Source organism: Polistes fuscatus, unplaced genomic scaffold (assembly GCF_010416935.1).
Source record: "Polistes fuscatus isolate 324 unplaced genomic scaffold, CU_Pfus_HIC Scaffold3, whole genome shotgun sequence".
Classification (NCBI taxonomy): Eukaryota; Metazoa; Arthropoda; class Insecta; order Hymenoptera; family Vespidae; genus Polistes; species Polistes fuscatus.
In genome coordinates this window covers 3,133,266-3,152,579 of record NW_025113107.1, presented here as the reverse complement: position 1 = coordinate 3,152,579, position 19,314 = coordinate 3,133,266, and the positions used below count along the sequence as shown (strand labels likewise).

The 19,314-nt window shown below is 32.9% G+C and overlaps 2 protein-coding genes across 2 annotated transcripts in view; one reads left to right on the top strand and one right to left on the bottom strand.

The window, feature by feature from the left end:
* The window catches only part of LOC122519241 (RING finger protein nhl-1), a 55,388-nt gene that overhangs the window by 13,025 nt on the left and 23,049 nt on the right, over positions 1 to 19,314 (bottom strand). Inside the window, exons 3-10 of the mRNA XM_043638585.1 lie at positions 13,388 to 13,569; positions 10,211 to 10,444; positions 6,663 to 7,012; positions 5,384 to 5,659; positions 3,756 to 4,068; positions 3,310 to 3,536; positions 1,865 to 2,124; positions 966 to 1,278 (exon numbers count right to left, since the gene is read on the bottom strand). Of these exons, the coding sequence (XP_043494520.1) occupies positions 966 to 1,278; positions 1,865 to 2,124; positions 3,310 to 3,536; positions 3,756 to 4,068; positions 5,384 to 5,659; positions 6,663 to 7,012; positions 10,211 to 10,444; positions 13,388 to 13,567 (2,153 nt within the window). The 5' untranslated portion in view covers positions 13,568 to 13,569. The remainder of the gene's footprint in view (positions 1 to 965; positions 1,279 to 1,864; positions 2,125 to 3,309; positions 3,537 to 3,755; positions 4,069 to 5,383; positions 5,660 to 6,662; positions 7,013 to 10,210; positions 10,445 to 13,387; positions 13,570 to 19,314) is intronic.
* LOC122520286 (Golgi-associated plant pathogenesis-related protein 1-like) lies at positions 7,279 to 8,883 on the top strand. The gene is made up of 4 exons (XM_043640387.1): positions 7,279 to 7,522; positions 7,602 to 7,683; positions 7,977 to 8,128; positions 8,408 to 8,883. The coding sequence occupies exons 1-4, from the start codon at positions 7,518 to 7,520 to the stop codon at positions 8,781 to 8,783; spliced, it is 615 nt and encodes a 204-aa protein (XP_043496322.1). The 5' UTR covers positions 7,279 to 7,517; the 3' UTR covers positions 8,784 to 8,883.

The following is a 19,314-nucleotide window of genomic DNA, read 5'->3' as shown; positions in this document are numbered from 1 at the left end:
ATATGAAAAAAATTGTCTTTGATCTCGCGAACGTACACACGCATATATATCAGGTTTAAAAGAAAAAAAAAAAAACACGAAATTAATCGTCGTGACGTAATTTGACGTGTATATTTAAGATTGATCGTCGTTAATTAATTATAAAAAACGTGAGTACAGGCCGAGTAGTGCTGGGTTAAGTTTCCGATAATGTTAATAATTTACTATATACATAATTTTTTTTTATTCAAATTTAAAAAATTTTTTTAATTTTTTTACAAGACTTAGAACACGCAAAACGAAATGACAAGAAAGGAGGTGAACGTATGCAAATACAATTACTGTATGTTTAACACAACAAAAAAAAAAGAATCGACGTGGTTTCGGGATACTACGGGACAACGTTTCGCCGATACGATTTTACTACTTTGACCGATGTCAGTCATGGTTTGTATGTAAAAGCAAACTGATGCAGGTCTCTTGTCGCGTCAACATCTGTCGACATTATCGCGTCGGCGAACCGTTTTTCGCATAGGATCTGTATTTTTCCCTATAGTCGGTACACCAATGGTCATCCAATTTTCAATGCGTCGAAAAATCTTGTTTTGTTCTCGCCGAAACGTCACTCATTCAAATTGAATTTCAGATAAATTTATAAAAAAGGCTTGGAAGACTAAGTATTGTTCATGATTGTTTAATAATTCATATTATTTACATAATCCATAATATTATGTATCTATAATTTATAACAAGAACTCCATAAACTCCCCAAGTTAAAATTTTTCATATCTATATTTTAATTGAATTTATATGAAATAAAAAATAAAATTAAAAATGTCTCTACGCGTGACAGAGGTCATACTTATATTGAAAAGAAATAATTTATTTCGCGTAAAAAAATTAGATGATCTTGTGGGACTATTTAGGTGTAAGTAAAACGTAATTTAGATAGAATTGGGATAAAATAATTGATAAAAAGTACTTGCCTGGTCGAGGGTGAGTCCTCTTTACTTCCACGCCGAGCTTCAGCACTGCGTGCAAGCAAGGCACCAATGTCTGTACGTGCCATAGCAGCGTCATTTCTTTGACGATCCTGCGGTGTCGATGATGGGATGCTTGCCGTAGTTGGTGTCGTGCGAGTATCCGTTTCCGATTCCTCTTCCGTTTCGGATTCGGTTTCCTCGGAAGAACTGCTTGTTTCTTCCTCCTCGTCCTCCTCTTCGTCCTCTTTCTTTTTCGTAGTTGTTTCCTCTCTGCTTGATTGCGTCGTTGTTGGTGGTGGAGGTGCTGCACGATTACCTACAAACAAGAAATCAAAAAGACCAGGTCCGACTAACTTTAGTTCTATTTTTTCTTTAACTAAACAAAAATAAAAATTAAGATTGTTATTGACAGGATAGATAAGCGTTTTCTAATCTACAAGGTATGCCTCTGGCAAAAGCACGAAATACACTTCGCTAGATTTTACCTTTATTGTATTTGTTCCGCTTACATGAATTTTATCTTTAAGAATTCGTTTCTGTTTTGTTCTATTTATTTTCAAAAGTTTTAATGCACTAGCCAAACGTTATTTCCACAATAAAAGAAAAATTCTTCGAGTTGTACATCACTCTTTTCAATACGAATCAAAATGAAGAGGTATGTAAATATGTAAGATATATTTTGTAAAATACATCTAAAATCCTTTGTTTCATCACACGCGTTATAACAACGTTTTTTTTTCCTTTTTTCTTCTCCCATATAGGAGACTTACAAATTATATCGATATAAATTACATTTCCCTTTTGGGAAAAGGATAGAATAGAAAGATCATCACAATATGTAGATTGTACATGTATATGTCTGAGGGGGTCAGATAGAAATTGAAGAGTCACGTTTTATCAACCTGTGCCTAAGAATCGGCTTTGGAAGGGCCTCGTAGCAGGAACACTGCTCGCTGTGGTATCTCTGCCGGAGCTGGCAGTGACCGTACTAGTGGTCGTATTTGTTGGCGGTGCTCTCGAGAGATATTTTTGTTTCATTTCCTCCGCAGTGAATGGGGCGCCCGTGCTACGAATTCCCGAACCCGTTGAACTTTCCGAACCCGTGCTAGAGTCCGAAGATGCACTTCTTGTTGCAGGTGCGTGGCTGTCGCTTGACGTTCTCCTATTAGTCCATTAAAATTTACATTTTTTATTAAAAATAATTATGTACAAAGGTGTACTCAAAACTTACGCGAACTAAGAAATAGGTTAGGGGAATATATTTTATTAAAAAATATGAGATTGAAAATTTTTGGTTATATCACAATTTTGTTAAAAGTGTCTTTTATTTATCTATAAATTAACAAGGAGAGAGGCAAATTGACAGGATACCGATTTTTTTTTAAGCTTTACGCAGTTGTATTGGCCTATCAAGACTATACAATATGTAAGCAGTAAAACCCAATACTTGAGTTTTTCGAAGAAAACGAATGATACAAGAAAATACGAAAAGGGATTTAAAAGTTCTGAGTTTAACACACGAAAGTAGGTTGAAAAGTTTTGAGCTTTATGGCTTTCCACAACGTGTTAAGTACAAAACTTTTCAACCTATCTCGTGTTAGATTCAAAACTTTTCAGTCCTTTTCGTGATAGGCTAAAAACTTTTCAACCTATTTTCGTTTATTAAGCTCAGAATTTTCAGTCTATCCGTGTATATTTTTTTTATAATTTCTTTTTTTCTTAATTAAAATATAAAAAATTTATTTTTCCATCTTCGTTTCATTTTCCACCATGAAACGAACTGGTATATAAAAAGGCGTGTGAGACTTCTTCCTTCGTTTTCTTAGAAACGTTTGAGTATGGGGTTTTACTGCTTGCGCAGTGTATGGTCCTGATGGATCCCTACAACTGTAGAGAATTTAGAAAAAATCGGTATCTTTTCAACTTGCCTCTCCTCCTATGAGTTCAATGCATCATGAATTGTCTCACAGTTTCAAATATTCTTAGACTATCACGGATTGTTTGTATGAAACATTTTTAACAACCATTGTGATATAAGAAACATCAATTTTGGCGTTAATTTTAATTTTACTAATAAATTATCCTTGGCCTTTACAACTTCATCTCACAATTTGTGTATTAAATTTTTAAATATCCTGTATATTTTACGCGCGCACATACTTATAAATGTAAAAGATAAATTTTCTCCTAATCGTGGAAAAAGTTAAACTCATACGCGTTGGTAAAAGTCAAAAGTAAATGTTGCATGCATATACATTTTTTCGTTTTTTTTTGTTAAGGAGAAACGGTAGATTCAGCTTAAAAGTATAAGCGGTTGACCTAATTCGCATTGAAGGAAGCTTAATACCTCGCGATCGTGGGTGGTCTTCTGACCGCAGCTTCCTCCGGTTCACGCTCCGTTGGAGGTTCTCTCGCTTGTGGATGGACCGGTGTTGGTGTTTGGGGTTGTCGTTCCTCCACCGTCGTTTCCGTCGTTCCCTGTGGTAAGTTCTTGTTCTGCTTCTTGATCCTGGAAATTTCGTCGTCCTCGCTGACTTGTCTCGCCATTGCCGTCGGTGCTATTCTAACTTGTACCTACACGTACGTACGAAAGGGATCAACAAGGCTTGGCTTTTCTTATTCCAAAACATTTTCATTGCCATTTTATTTTTTGGTTCTTTTTTTTCAAGCCCAGGATTGCGTGTTTTATTTCTGATTTATTCGCGTTGAGTCAAATTCAACATCGAAGAAAATTTTGTTTGTGTTTCACCTTCCGTTCGATCGTTTGAAATTCTAAACCTGAATTAGGCTAACCTGAGGTTTGGGTGTTTGAGGTTGAGCAGGTTGAGCTGATTCCTCTTTCTTTCTCTTGCCAGCTCTCTCGCATTCCTGAAGCTTTTTCATAACCCGAGGTGAATCCGTCAAACGGAAAATACCGGACAATGGTCCTCGCGCGGCATCCTCCGTGTCTAAAACTCGCTCTCGTAATCCTGATTCCTGTGGAGTTGACGTGAATCTAACTGTCGATCTCGAATCCCCATCGGAATCATCGCCGTCCCGATGCCTCATAAAACGACTTCTATAACGTGATTTATTCCTCGGTGTATCGTACTCGGGTGCATCGTATCTAAAATTTCATTGGTTCAATGAAAATCATATGCAAATTTTTTATCTACAAAATTAATATACGTGAAGTATAATAAATATTGTAATTTAAAATTATATTATAATGCTATCGTATAATATAATAAATAATTTTAATCATAATTATATTATAATATTAAACCAGTAAAACACAATCTAATTGCTCTATACGTAACACTTGGAGCATCAATATGCCCTAAAAAAAAAATAAGAAAATAAGAAAGTCATTACAATTTGCCTTTTTTTTTCTAAAAAATTTACGAACAATTTTATAATTCGACCGGCAACTAAAATCATATTTGTATGCGAGCATTTATGGTTAAAGGATAGTGCATCGCTATGCTATTAATTATGCGATTGGCAAAATTTGTAACAATAATTTCTTACAATCTTTTTATAATATTTCGACAAACGAGATGATCGATAGGTTCGTTTAATAGAATTTTGTCGCACTGGTGATGAAACTTCACATATGAATCCCATGTGAAAAGAGCTGGCAACGTGAATAACGTTAATATAACGCAGATGCTGCTGCTACTTGCTTGTTCTCGCGGCTTTTAATTTACATTCTGACGAGGCCATTTAACATAACGGCCCTGTTGGCAACGGTCTAACCACGCGAATTACATTAAAACGCTAACAATTAAACGCTCTACGTTACATTCGCGTTACGTGCGGTTGATGCGACGACATTTTAACGAGAGTTTGTTCTTTTTTTTTGTTCTCATATAACTATAATAAAAGAAAGTATAATCTCGGTGATAAAAGATTTAAACGAATGACATAGTTAATTTTTACATCGATGATAACGATAAATAAAAACAAAAAATTACAGAAAGGAAAAAAAGGAAAAAGAAGGAACACGAGTAACGATAGGAAAGATACGTAGAAAAGTCGAATGAAGAGGTACGCGAGCGTATTTATAACTTATGCTGGAACAGATATGTGGGACACTCTGAAAAATATACTCTCTCGAGCGCCACTTGGCAATGGACCAACGTAATTCCCGTCCGGGCTTAAATACATTTTTTACGAAGCCACGTTCTAGTTAAGTATTTCTCTTCTTCGTGAAATATCCTATATGTATACACTAACACGGCTAGATATACCTACATTATACGCTTATGTATATGCACAGTATAATAAAAAAAAAAGAAAAGAACAAATCAGAGAGAAAGGTATTAATTTCATCGATGATAGAGATTAAGTGTTCTATGATTTATGATCAGAACGATTTATAATATCTTTCACTCTTTCAGTCTGTCTATTGGCAGGATCGAAGAATGGACGATAATTACTCGTATTCAGGAACATATCGATTCCTGGCTAGTCGTTCCTCTTCTTGCTGTCGATACTGCGAGGCTAGACGATGATCGCTCTTACTTCTCATAAGTCCAGGAGAACCTCCTGGCGGTGCTAAACTGCTCGAACTACCTAGCAATCCTCCACTTCCGCTTTCCGGTTTGATGTTAAGCTCTCCGTAACCGGCCACATGGAGAACCAATTGGTTCGGATCATGGGCCATCATGAAACGTACTCTTCTACTATAATCTCCAGCTTCGTATTCGAAATTTCTGAAATTGTTATAACTAATATTAATGTTTTCAAACTTTATTGTAATGTTAATATTGTAGTCGTTATTTATAAAAATTACTTTTGTATAGTTTGCTGAGAGATATTGTCCAGATTTTTAACACGTTGACTGTCGTGTAGGTCACCGGTGACCTCAACATGACCAATAATAAAAATACATAATTAAAGTAAATATCGATACTGATAAATTTTTAGATAATACCATTGTTTTTATAAGGGTTTGAAGAAAATAATGACATATAGAACATACAGAAATAATTTTATAATCACAAGAAAAATATGCATGACATTTTTTCTGTACGTAAATGCTTGATAAAATGCAATCTTTATCGTCAGAACATTTCATTAAATACATCATTATCTTCATGCTAAATTCGTGAATTAAAATATTTTTCGAGTTACTTATTTGTATAAAACCATTTAATTTACAACACAAATAATCAATGAAAGCTCTATTGCCAATTTTCTGTAATATTTTATAGTTTTTTTTGCAGTGGTGAACTATAAGCAGTCATTTGATCAGACAAATCAACTATAGATTTCCATAAATTATAATCGACTATAATTTTTTGACAGTTTAAAACAACCAATAATCATGAAAATGGTCTACAGTGCTTCGAGGGTCACTGGTGACTTCACCATAAATAATGCATTAAACACTATTATACAACTTCCTTTATCAGCTGTAAAAGAAATTTCAACAAAATATGCATCCCATAATAAAAAATTCATATAGGCGTGACAGGCAAATCATGTGAAAAACGCGCGGCAGTCAACGTGTTAATAGGAAAAATAGTTCGATTGTTTATTGAGATTATAAAATATTCAACATTTTTGATATAAAAAATACTATTGTAATTAATTTAAATATAAATTAATATCACTTATTGGCTCAACTATACAATAATTGTACATTCATTTTGTTTAGAATGATTAGAAGACGCAAAACGGATGTTTGGAAGAATTTGAAGAGTAGAAACAAACCTGAGGAATTCGACGGTACGTAGAAAGAGTTCTTTGGTATCGAGAAGTTCTGAATCGTCCCAAGGAACATTCTCATTGATGTGAGCTTCTGCCAAATCGCAGTTGCTTTGAATGTTAGCGATCTCCAATTCGAGATTCTCTTTGAGTTGTATCAGACCACGTAGTTCAGTACCTAAGTACCGGTCGACCTCGTTGCGTAGATATTCCGTTCGGTCTTTTAAAGCTTTGCTCAAACGTCTATAAATCTCGTCGACTTCTTCAGCAACCGCAGCACAATTAGTTTGGAGACCCAACGTATTTTTTTCGACCAATGCCAGGGCATCTTGTAACCTGTGGAGACCTCTTCGAACCTAAAAAATCAAAAGAACAAATTTTTACTAGTAAAAAGGAAAATAATTGTTAATTTTTCAATTTTTCGAAAAGCCACTATTATACATTTTTATTTTATTCATCATAAATAAAATTTGAAAGATTTTCTTGCCATAACAAAAATAATAAATATTCATCCATAAGAAAATTAAATAGTGAAATGTACAAATTTTTTTATATTCTTTTTTCAGCTTATACAAGTTTTTGGAATCGATTGATTGCTATACCAATTCCTCGGATAACCGAGCGTGTCTTCATTTATTTTTAGAAATGTGAATTAGATTTGAATTCGATACGTTGTATATGAACCTACACGTATGCACACACACACGCACACACACAGCAATATTTACATTTCTCTGTTGTTTTCTTGATCGAAATGTCTCTCGTTCTACGAGGTAACCTAACGCTCACCGTTCTCGAAGATGACGTAAAAGAAAGTTCTGGTTCGTATCTCGGCTCGTAAGGCACAACACTGTTTCGACGATGGAGTGAGTTCTACATTTAGATTATCCATAGTTCGTTTCACTTTGCAACGTGTATGAAAAGATATTTGTTTTTCACTCGTAGAAAATTCCTAGAGGATTGCTTGAACGCGCATAATCGTTATCGTGCCATTCATGGATCGCAACCACTTCAAATTAATTCCAAGGTATAGTGTAATAAATTATTTAATGATCTAAATAATCTTTGTTGTTTGCTTAATTGTAAAAAATTAAGGTTATTTAACATTCATTAAATTTATATTGTTTCGTTAATTTAATTATTAATTAAATATTATTGTTTATTTAATTACCCCGAAAATGATTTATTAAATGTTTCAAGGTTGTAATATTGGATGCAATATTTTCTTTTTTTAATTGAAAGTAATAAAACGAAAATAACTGAATTCTATTTTCGTTTGTCAATGTATTGATTGGAATTTTTCTTTTTTTTGTTACATAGCTGAACGAATATGCAAACGTATGGGCAACTTATTTGGCGAAGAAAGGTGACATCACTCGTAGAAAGACAATGCCTTACGGAGAGAATGTTTACATTGTTTACAAGAAGGACGTTAGTCGATCAGGAGCCGTCATCGAGGCAGCTGATTCTTGGTGAGTCATGTCAGATTATTTTTCTACTTTAATTATTGAAATTGTAGTTATTTAATATTCTAACAAGACGTCTTATTTCTTTATCATTTACATAGTAATTTTATGAAACAATTTAAAGACAATTGTAATATAAACTTTTGACTTATACATTTATTTTATTGATCATCATCGAAATTATTCTTCTTTCATGATTATTTTATTATGATTATTTAAAACGGATGATCAATTTAGTTAAAAATTAATTCAAAAGATGCGCAATTAATGAATTGTTATGAATAGGTACGAGGAAAATAAATATTACAAATACGGAGAATCCCAAGCAGATAATTTAAAGGCGGTACGTCATTTTACGCAGCTGGTATGGAAGAGTACGAAATTTATGGGATTCGGAATGGTCACTTCCCCAACCGGACAGATCTATATTGTTTGCAACTACTATCCTCCAGGTAATGTCAAAAACGAATTCGCTGAAAATGTGTTACCACCGAAGGAACAAGAACAGGAAAAGAAAAAGGAGATAGATGAGGAGGAGGAGGAGGAAAAAGAGGAGGAAGTGGAGGAAGAGGATGAAGAGGAGAAAAGGGTAAGTCGACAGGAGATTTTCCTTCCTAAACGAGTCTTCATAAAATACGTGCGAGAACGAAGCTTTGTGTAGTACCTACCAGTATCCTCCTTTTAACTCCCTTTAACCATAAGTTTTTCTTCTTTTCTATTTTCTTTTATTTTCTTTTTTTCTTTCTTTCTTTTTTTAACATTATTCCCACTTTACCAGTCGCTTCGCGAAAAGAAGTTTCAGGATGGCCCCGTTTAAAGTACCAACAGTATGTTACTTTCACCAAGCGTACGTGAAAATAGAATTTACGTTATACATCACTTTATTCGCGGATATACTTTTCTACCTATTTAGCCGGAATTTCCCATATTCTGCAATGCGGTATAACTCGTATAACTTCCTTTACACATCCATTTGTTGTGTCCTTTATTATTGTATTTCGCGTACATCTGTTTTTTCTCGAGAAAAATAAGACAACAAAATTACTTTATCCGCGTTACGACGTGTAATGTTTCTTAATGTTTATCACGTGGAAAATGTGATATATAACGTAGTATATTTTTCAGCCGTTACTTTTCGTGCTTTTTTTTTATAATCGAGGAATACCTACTTGTGTAAGCGTATTTAAAAATTTATGTATAATGTATTGCGTATGTCAAAATCAGAAATATTTATACTATTAGATATGATCATTATTTTAGGAAGAAAGCGAAATTTTAAATTAGTATATTTTAGTAATAAGATTAAATAAAATCAAATAGAAATGTTCAATGAAAATAATCATGATTCAGGAAAGGTATATATAGTTTTGTCGATATTTCGTCGTCCATGTATACGATGACGTACTTTGAAACAAACAGAATGTCGAGGTCCGCATTAGGCAATTCGAGATAAAATTCTATCCACGATTCTGTTCGAGCATTCGAGAAACATCGCGAAAAACTTGGACGTATCGCAAATTTGGACGTTGCAATTTTAGACGTCCTCCAAAAGTCTTGGCAAAATTTTGACGAGATATACTACGATTTTGTTCCTAATGATTTTGTATAAATCGAGCTTTATTTCCTGATCGATTTATTTTGAATTTATCACATTACCACTAAATTATTATATTTTATTTATTTTGTTGGTAGAAGTCATGTAGAGTAAATTGCAAAATATTCGTGAAGTACGATTGCTAAAAATAACTTTCATTTGATTTTTATTTAAAATCATCTCATTATTTTGTTTAAATATTAAATTAGAAAATTTTATATTAGTATTGCAGTTATTTAAAAGATTACTGGATTAGGATGAAAATCTTAATAGATTTATAAATAATATTCCTAACCATCTAATAATAATTTTTGAAATGATGACGATAATCTAAAAATAGAATTTTTGCGTGCATCTAAAATAATATTTTAGAATAAAAACTTTCTATAATTAATTCAAAGTATAGAATATAATTATTTATAAATATAAATTGACAATGAATATAATTGATGAAATGGATACAAATATATGTATATATATATATATATATATACCTGCGAGTTGATACGCGTAATTTCCCGTCTGAGGATATCCATATGCGCGTCCTTGCACTCAGGACAACATTTCTTCTCACAATGGACGCAGAGGGAACAATAGCTTTTTTCGGAGCAGACACCACATCGTTCCATAGTCTGACCACTGGTTGGATCTGGTAATTCCCCGGTGATCTCTATGTGTAACTCCAAAAATCGTTGTAGCGTCACGTTGGTGGGAAAGGCTTGAACACCCTGCTCAGTGGTAACGGAGATTAGCATTAACGATCGGAACTTATGTACTATTTCATTGGCTAACGTTTTATCGAATTTTCTATCTATTTACGTACATATAAAGTTGTCTTTAAAATAAATGTTTGCTAATTGGTTTTTTCACAAAGTTTTATCCAAATCTTTCCAGAATTCGTAACGCAAAGTTCGATTATCTGTAAGTGCTCTTTGAAGTACCGTAATTTATCTCGAATATTTTCTATCACTTAATACGAATGGAAATCAAAGTAATTTCGATTATCTCGAATATTTCTTATTTTAGTCGATAGACCAATCAACGTGAAACTATCTTTTTTGTATCATTCGTTTAGAAAATAATTATTTACTATTTCATAATAACAAAAATGACTACTTTTTTTAGTTAAAAAAAAATAATCACTAGCAGTGACTTCATAGATGTTTTCAAAATGAATATTTTTCTAGCATACAATTTGTTCTTTGTCAGATATAAGAATGATGAAAAAATTGTTAAGAAAAATAATAGAAATAATGACGAAGAATATAAACGTTGATATTATTTTCTCTTCTATTTGCGTTATGGTGGAATATCCGGGTGAAAAGGATTTTATTTGCATCGGTGCGATAAAGTTCGACGAGCGTAAAACACCTGCTCGCGAGAGTATACTCGCCATGCGAAATCAGATTAATAACCCGCTTTGACGGCTTAATGGTATTGATCATAGCATCGATACGGTATATCGATAGTGATCGGTAGGAGACTCTTGTGCGGTTTGCCGAAATACTTTTTGACGGCTCGTTCAAAATGTCCGAGTTTGGATGGACAGAACAGCTTTTTAAATCCCTTTTTCTTTTTCCTCCTCCACTTCCTCTTTCTTGTAATTCTTTCTCTCTTTTCATTACATTTCATTTCGTCTGGTCTGGTCTGGTCTGGTCTGGTCTGGTTTCGTCTCGTTTCATTTCCTTTGGTTTCGTCTCGTTGTATTATTAGGAAACAACGTTATTGCATTAACATGATAAATCATAAAAAAGAAAATTTAATGAAATTTCTAAAATTTTTTACTAATCAAATATACAACATTTCTTATTCTCTCTCTCTCTTCTTTTCTCATTTATTTTATTTCTAAATATCATGTGTGTGTGTGTGTGTGTGTGTGTGCGCGTGCACGAGAGATATTAAAATTTAATAATATTTGAAAATATAAAAGTTGATGAAATACTCGTGAATCGATTTAATTGAATGAAAGGAATATTTTATTTTATTTTAATATCAATTTGTCTTATTAGAATGTCAAGTTTTTAATCATTTCAACATCAGTAAAAATTAGAGAAAATGCAAAAATTTTGTAATTATTTACTTCTATATTCACGTATAATAATCAAGGTATGCAATAATGCGAGATACAAATTAGCATTTATTATTCACACTATTCACGGAATAGAGACTTTGATATTTATCAGAACACACTATCCAATTTTTTCCTCTCTTTTCCTTTCGAAAAAAGGAGAGAGAGGGAGAGAGAGAGAGAGAGAGAGCAAAAGAGAAATTAAGTATATTTATTCTCAAAGTTAATTGCAATAATCGCATAAGTTTAATTACGTTTCCAGATTGAGAGTCCTCTTGTAAAGTAATTAATAAGTGTTCACGTTGATTGGTAATTAAAGTATGAGAGTCATTTAACCCAATTATCCGAGTTAGTGAACAGCGATTACGTTTAAATGGCGATGTTAACGTTAACATGATCAAACTGGTTTAGCCAAAATCGATACCTACACATTCACACGTACATATTTGTACGATGTATATGTAAATGAAGATTTTTGGTATTTAGAAAATCTCATAGAATTTCATTATTTAAAGAATCTTTAAAAAAAGAAAGGGAGAGAAAATATAAGAGATATACATGTAACGAAGAGATAAGATAGAATCGTAATCGATGTTTACTTTGAAAGTGCAATTATCGAAGAAGATATCGAATCGATATAGGATTACGTTGGTAAAGCTCAGCTTCGAACGGCCTTTCCGATCGGAATTTTCGTTCGGGCAATATGCCAACGTTCGTTTTAACGACTCAACTGTATCTTGATCGAACGAATTGCTTTTTTTTTGAATACTAAGCTCGTAATAAAATATGTTGGTCATTGGTGTATGGATGCATCTATTTATGTACCCTTCAAGCATTAACACATTTCTACTAAATCAATTTTATTTTTTTTTTCAAATTATTATTATACCGAGTATTGGAATATGAGAAATGTTTTATAACTAATTGAAAATAAATTTCTTTTTTCGTATTATTTCAATTCGTTTGGATAAATTTTGATTGAATTCGATTGTAGTTAATCACTGTCAACGTTATGATCTATATGACTAATGATAAATATTTATTTCTCAACTAAAGTACAAGTGTGTGGTTATTTATCAATGATTGTATTTATGTATGTACATACACCAACACCAAAGAATTGATTTATTTTTCTATCGAGTTTTCTTTTTTATTTAAAGGCGTATTATTCAAATCGATGACGTAGATACAGAACACAAATTGTATAGTTTAAAAATATTTGCTTACAATTATAGAACATGTATTGGTTGCTCAAAAAGTAGTACCTGAATTTTTCAAATATTTATAAATATACTTAAGTGAAGAAAGAATATACTTAAAAATAAAAAAAGAAATAAAATAACACTAAAGTAAATAACACCATAGTTTATTTTATTATAGAAAAAATTATTATTGTATAAATAATTGAAATATATTTGTTACTTTAAAATATAATTGTTAAAATAAAATTGCAATAGAATTACTTATCGACCAATCCAATGTACTCTTATCGATCGAAATTATTTGACCATTTTTGGAATTTTTGTACGAGGTAAAATAATTTTGATCAGTATTGTAAGTATCCATTATATACTTATAAAGTTATCTAGGTGTATAAGCTTACCTGATAAGGTATACGATGTTCGGCACGACATTCCGGACATTTGACCTGTCGACGAACATAATCGACCAGGCCATCCATGCACGGTTCCATGCAAAAGCTGTGCTGGCATGGTAAAAGCTTTGGGTTTCTATAACGGTCCAGGCATATCGCGCACGTTAGCAGTTGCTCGAACTGCTCCATGCCTGTAAAATAAGAACACTATAGTTTTCCTCAGTAAAGCTCATCCTAGCACGGATCACGAGAGACTGCACTCTGCTTGTTTGCAAGCCACGGAGGGAAGAAAACTCTCCTCCGACGCGCATCCGATACTATTTTAATACCGAGTCAGAATGCAGTGTCATGTAGTTTAACAAATAATACGTCTTCCCATTTCGCGACAATTCCATTTCTCCCTTTTTTGTTCTTTTTTTATCTTTTCTTCTTTTTTATTTCTTTGTTTTATTTTTTCTTTTCGCTTGTCGCCAAAAAAAGATTCGTTCAGTTACGTGAAATGTGAATTGGGCCAAGCCGTAAAGAAATCAACCCCTGACAATAAAAAACTAATCCTATAATTTATGTGATTGTTTTTTTATTTTTCTCAGTAAAGAAAATTCTTAACACGTCGATTGTTTTTTACATGTTTTAAATTTTACATGTTTTATTATAGAGGTTCAATTATAAGATAAAGTATGAAGAAATATAGTAATATTGGTCACAAATGATCCTCGCGGCGCTGTTGAAAGAACAAAGAAGTTAACATTTTAACATAAGATAAATTTTATACTAAGTCTATTTAATTGTATTTTTGTGCAGATAAACTAAAGGAAATTTGAAAACATAGTAATTATATAACATTAAAAAAGAGAGAATAAATATTAAAATTAAATTTATTCAATTTTAGATCACTGAAGATTGATCAATTTTCTGTACAGCTTGTCCCAATTATAATTTCAAACTGCGTTAAGATGAAATAAATAATTAACGTTTCTTTCTTAATCATTATCATCCAACAAAATTATTCCATTTAATCTAAAACTTTAATTTTCAATAACTAATATCATTAAATTATTATTTTAAAGCATAAATCCCCTGACACATTTTAGTTAATAGTTTCATCATATTAACGACGTGAGTAAGATGTAGTATATGATGGAAAGGAAAGTTTGTCATCGTTAATAAATAGTTTATGCTTGAAGACCGTAATGCAATCTTACACACACGCATACATTTTATCTAGATATATGTACACATGTATACAAAGATTAGATATGTATAAGTGAATGTGAGTCGAATTACGGGTTCATATCGTGCCAAAGTAAATCTTTAAAGGAATATAGATGTATATAGGTATATACAATGCATATATAGAAACATGTTCTCATCTAAACGAGTGGGTTTAAGAGTAAAGTCAAATCTAATCTTTGACTAGATAATGAATAATTCTAACAAGAGATCACTATGACGTTTGTACATTTGGTCCTCTTTTAATCTTCTCTTGTTTGTCTTATTCCCCCGTTCTTTCTAAACATAAGCTAAATAAAAGACACCAATACAATGTCAAGATCTTATTCTTCTTCATCATTATCATTCGCAAAGCCGTTGCACTTCTATTTTCAGGTACGATGCATCAGCGAAGTTAAGTTAGTAGTTTAGAGTTCTCTGTCTCTCTTTCTGTCTCTTTCTCTGTCTCTGTCTGTCTGTCTGTCTGTCTGTCTCTGTTTCTCTCTCAACGTGCTTGAGAACTCGAAGGGCGTACTTCCAAAGTTCTTGAATTGCAAATTAGATCTCGTGGAACATTCGTTGAACAATTAGACTACGTTGGGCTAAGAAGTTTGTCTTCGGATTCGACATCAAAGTGTGCACCATATTCACCGCCGAACGATCAGTATCTAAAGCTCTTCGATAACAATTTACATTATGTTTAGTGATTGGAACCGCTTTATCAATATACGTACGACAGAAACTGAATAAGGATGAATGTAAGAAGAGAGAGAGAGAGAAAGAGAGAGAGAAAATAAAATTTATAAGTCGCATCATTTTCAGAATAAATAAATATTTATACTTATTGTTAGTATTGTATACGAGACTCCGCCTTGTTAATACCTAGCTAGTCCCAAGCCCAGACGAAGGAGAGGTGGGTTCGAGGGTGAGCCTAGCAACCTACCCTCGGTAAAAACAATAAAGCGCTCCCGGAAATAGCATTAAAAGCTATAACAGGACGAAGTCCTAATAAAAAAAAGAAGAAGAAGAAGAAGTATACGATCTGATTATATTTTCATCAAATTTACATAGTACTATCTAATAGTTAGATTTAACAAAACAAAAATCTTAATCTTTTTAATCGCACAGATACAAACTTTAGATGAGTTGGTTGTTGAATGGACGACATGTATGTAGTAGTAACAAAAGGATTAAATATCCGTTTCATATGAATTATATTTTTTTTAAATATATACTCGACATATTTATTTTATTCTATACATAAATAAAATTATTAAAATAAAATTCTCTTTAAAATATTTTTAATATTCGTTCCGCAGGAAATAAATTTTCTTAAAGGGACAAATTGTAGTCAGATGAATGGAAAAAAAGTTTCGTTTCCCAAATAGTCTTTGGGATGATTCGTAAAATTAAAATATTTGTATTTAAAAATGACTATCACGTAGTCTCTCATCAATGAGGAATTTGAAGTTTCACGGTAGGAGGGGTTAGGTGGTGGAGAGGGTCGAATATAAAAAAAGGAAGACACGTTTGAAATATAAATTGTCTGACTTTTCGTATAGGAACTTCCCAATCAGATTCGATCTTTTCTCTGATTGCACGATCTCTTGGACTTATTTCAGGTTCGACCTCGTGAAAACCATCCGGCGTTGGTTTTATTTGTCATCTCAAAGCGACGGACGACGCACGAAATCGACGCCGACGCCGACGCAAACGTTTCTTCTATCGTCGTCACGAAATACGTTTCGTCTGTACGAATTTAACCTTTCCGGTTCGTCAGAAGTCACCAACGTGTGCTCGAAACCTAAACGCATTTGTTTTTTATAGACGACAAAAAGACAATAATTTCTTTTTCTGTATTTTAATATATTATTTTATTTATTAATATTTTGTGTTAAATTTATTGCTTCCGGTTCGTGGAAAGTCTTAGCAACGTTTATTCAAATCATAAATACGTTTTTTATTTTGGGTTTTATTTATTAATACATCGAGAGATTGCAAAACGTTCGAAATTTCACAAAGTGTTGGTCGAAGAGATTACTCTTTGTTCGTCACGTTCCAAACGTTAAGTTTTCAGATATCTGCGTCCTTTGTTTCGAGACAATGCTTCTGTTTGATGGAAAATTACAAATGGATTTTCCGGCCAAGCTTCTTGGCATCTCCTGGAGCGAACATTTGTCGCTGATCCATCAGTTACCTTTTACTCTGCTACGACCGGACATTTATTAATAGTCTTGTACGAGAGTCGAATAACTACAAGGTTCGTGTTAAATGTTTCAGAACAAAACACGAAATGGGAAATTTTCTTCAAATTATACATATATACGATATGATTTTCTTTGAAATTTTATTTTCAAAAATATCTTCGAACAAACCGAATTCAATTAAAATTTACGTGAAACCATTTATTCAAATCGATTGACAATAATTGTAAGCTTAATTATGAAGCTGATAGAAAAATAAACAAATAAACAGAGAAAAGAATTCTTTAAAAAAAGGGGAAAAAGAAGTGATAGAAAAATAAGTCGCGTTAAAGTAACGTACAGCAGATAGGATCGAGAAGTCTAGTTGATTTTAACTATCCGATGTAGTTGATATATTTTCTTGTTACGAACGGTGTGTTCCTGACGTCAAAGGTCGTTTTGACGATTGGAAGGAGCCAAGGGTCAGAATGGTAAAAATAGCCGACAAATTAGGTGCCATTGTTACCGTCAAACGTACCACTTGTTGATCTCTAAGACAAATGCTTTTTTTCTTTCTTTCTTGCTTGCTTTCTTTCTTTCTCTGTTTCTTTTTCCGTTTATTCTTTATTTTCTGAACCCCGATAAAGAAAACGACCACGAACATCGTTCGGATATGAAATATTGTAATGCTTTTTGCAACAAGCTGTTAACGATGTATATTTCTTAGGTTTCTTAATCGAGAACAAGTTTATAACGCGTTCGAGTTATTTCCGTAACAACGGAAATGTAAATTTACATTGTTCGAGGAAAATTAGCAAGCGATCCACACAGGGTAGCATTGATGCGAAGAAAATTCATTCTCGTTTGGGAGGTAATTGGGACTGGAAGAGGGGAATTAGAAGGAAGGAAGGAAGGAAGAAAAGCATGAAGATATGAAGGGTGGTAGAGAATTTGAGAGACTATACGAGAAATGAGTAAGTTAAACTTAATTATAAAGTCTAATCGATAAATATTTTATTAGCCTTTCGTATTTCTCTCTCGTAATATTTTCTTATCCCCCTTACATTGATAAATTTTTATTCAGTCCGAAATTAGACACTTTCTTACGAGTTCTTTCGTATTTACAAATTGCTTATATCAAAATTATTTTCTTCTTCTTTCTTTGAATGTATTTTTTAATTGCGACATGAATTAAATAATGACTGCCTTTCAAGCACCTAACTAAAATACTTAAATATATGCTTTTTAAAATTAGGTACTTAAAAAATTCATTTTCCAGTGGTTAATTATTATATTAAAAAGAGAAAAAAAATAAACATCCGTTTTTATGCAAAATTTTTACTTGTTTTATTTTTACCGTAGTACAAAGAATTACCTATGTCATTGTTTAGCAAACGACTTTATGAAAATGTTCAGGACGTGAATTTTGTATTTCTCTTTCTCTCTTTTTCTCTTTCATTTAATTTCGTTCTTTTTTTTTGGACCAACATAAAAGGTCCTTTATTCCTTTATCCTCAAGGGTGAACGCACGTTGGGTGTCGCGTCATGCACTCTCAACAAGGAAGGAGCGTTTTTACTTATCCCGTAGCTACTCGTTGCTCACGTTGCTCTTTTTTCTCCGGGGAAATACAACCACGAAGAGATTTTTCCTTTGGGCACTGTGTTGTACTTACTACAAAGAATGACCTTGGCTGTTGTGCCTTCTACTGCAACCACGACTATAATACTCATCTCTCTCTCTTTTTCTTTTTTTTCTTTCCTTATACACGTTGGATTACAAATTATTTTCTTTGACGCTTTTCTTCTCTTCGTTTTCTTCCTCTTGTTAGTTTTTTAACTTCCCCCTTTTCTCCTTCTTCCCCCTCTTTCTCTCCAAACATCACAAAGATCACTAAAGTTGTTCATACTCGTGAAAGTTGAACGTACGAAAAGAGAAGGAAAGAAAGGAAGAGAGAAAAAAAGTAGTGGTAGTGGTAGGTATGAGTGTTGGGAATCGAGTGGGGGAGTAAGGAAGGTTTAAGGTGGATGGTGCTGCCTTTATGCCGGATGATCTGGAAGAGCAGGGAAAACGAAGGAATTTCTTTTCCAACCGCGTTGCCGTCCGCCAACGTCAAACGGCGCATACTAAAATAGTCACGTGGTATTCCAATTTCGTGGCCTGTCTTCAACCTTACCAAACCTTTTCTTCCTTTCTTCTCTTTTCTTTCATTCCCTTTCTTTCTTTTTTTCTCTCTCTCTCTCTCCCTCCCTCCCTCTCTCTTTTTCTCTTTCCTTTTCTTTATTTTTCTCAACGCAAACATTAGTAGTCATCAAGTTTCCTACTCCAAACTTTTATTTACATATTATGAAATTTAGATTAAATTAAGGGCAGGTTAAGGGTCACTTTCTTATTTCTCTCATTAAAATCCTCTAGTCGTACTAATTCTTTCTTTTAATTTTTTTTGCCCCCCCCCTCCCCAATGATAGGGTGATTCAGCATTTTTCTCTTTGTTTTAGTTTCTTTTCTTGTTTCACCTTTTTCTTTTTCCTCTCTTGCTCTTGCTT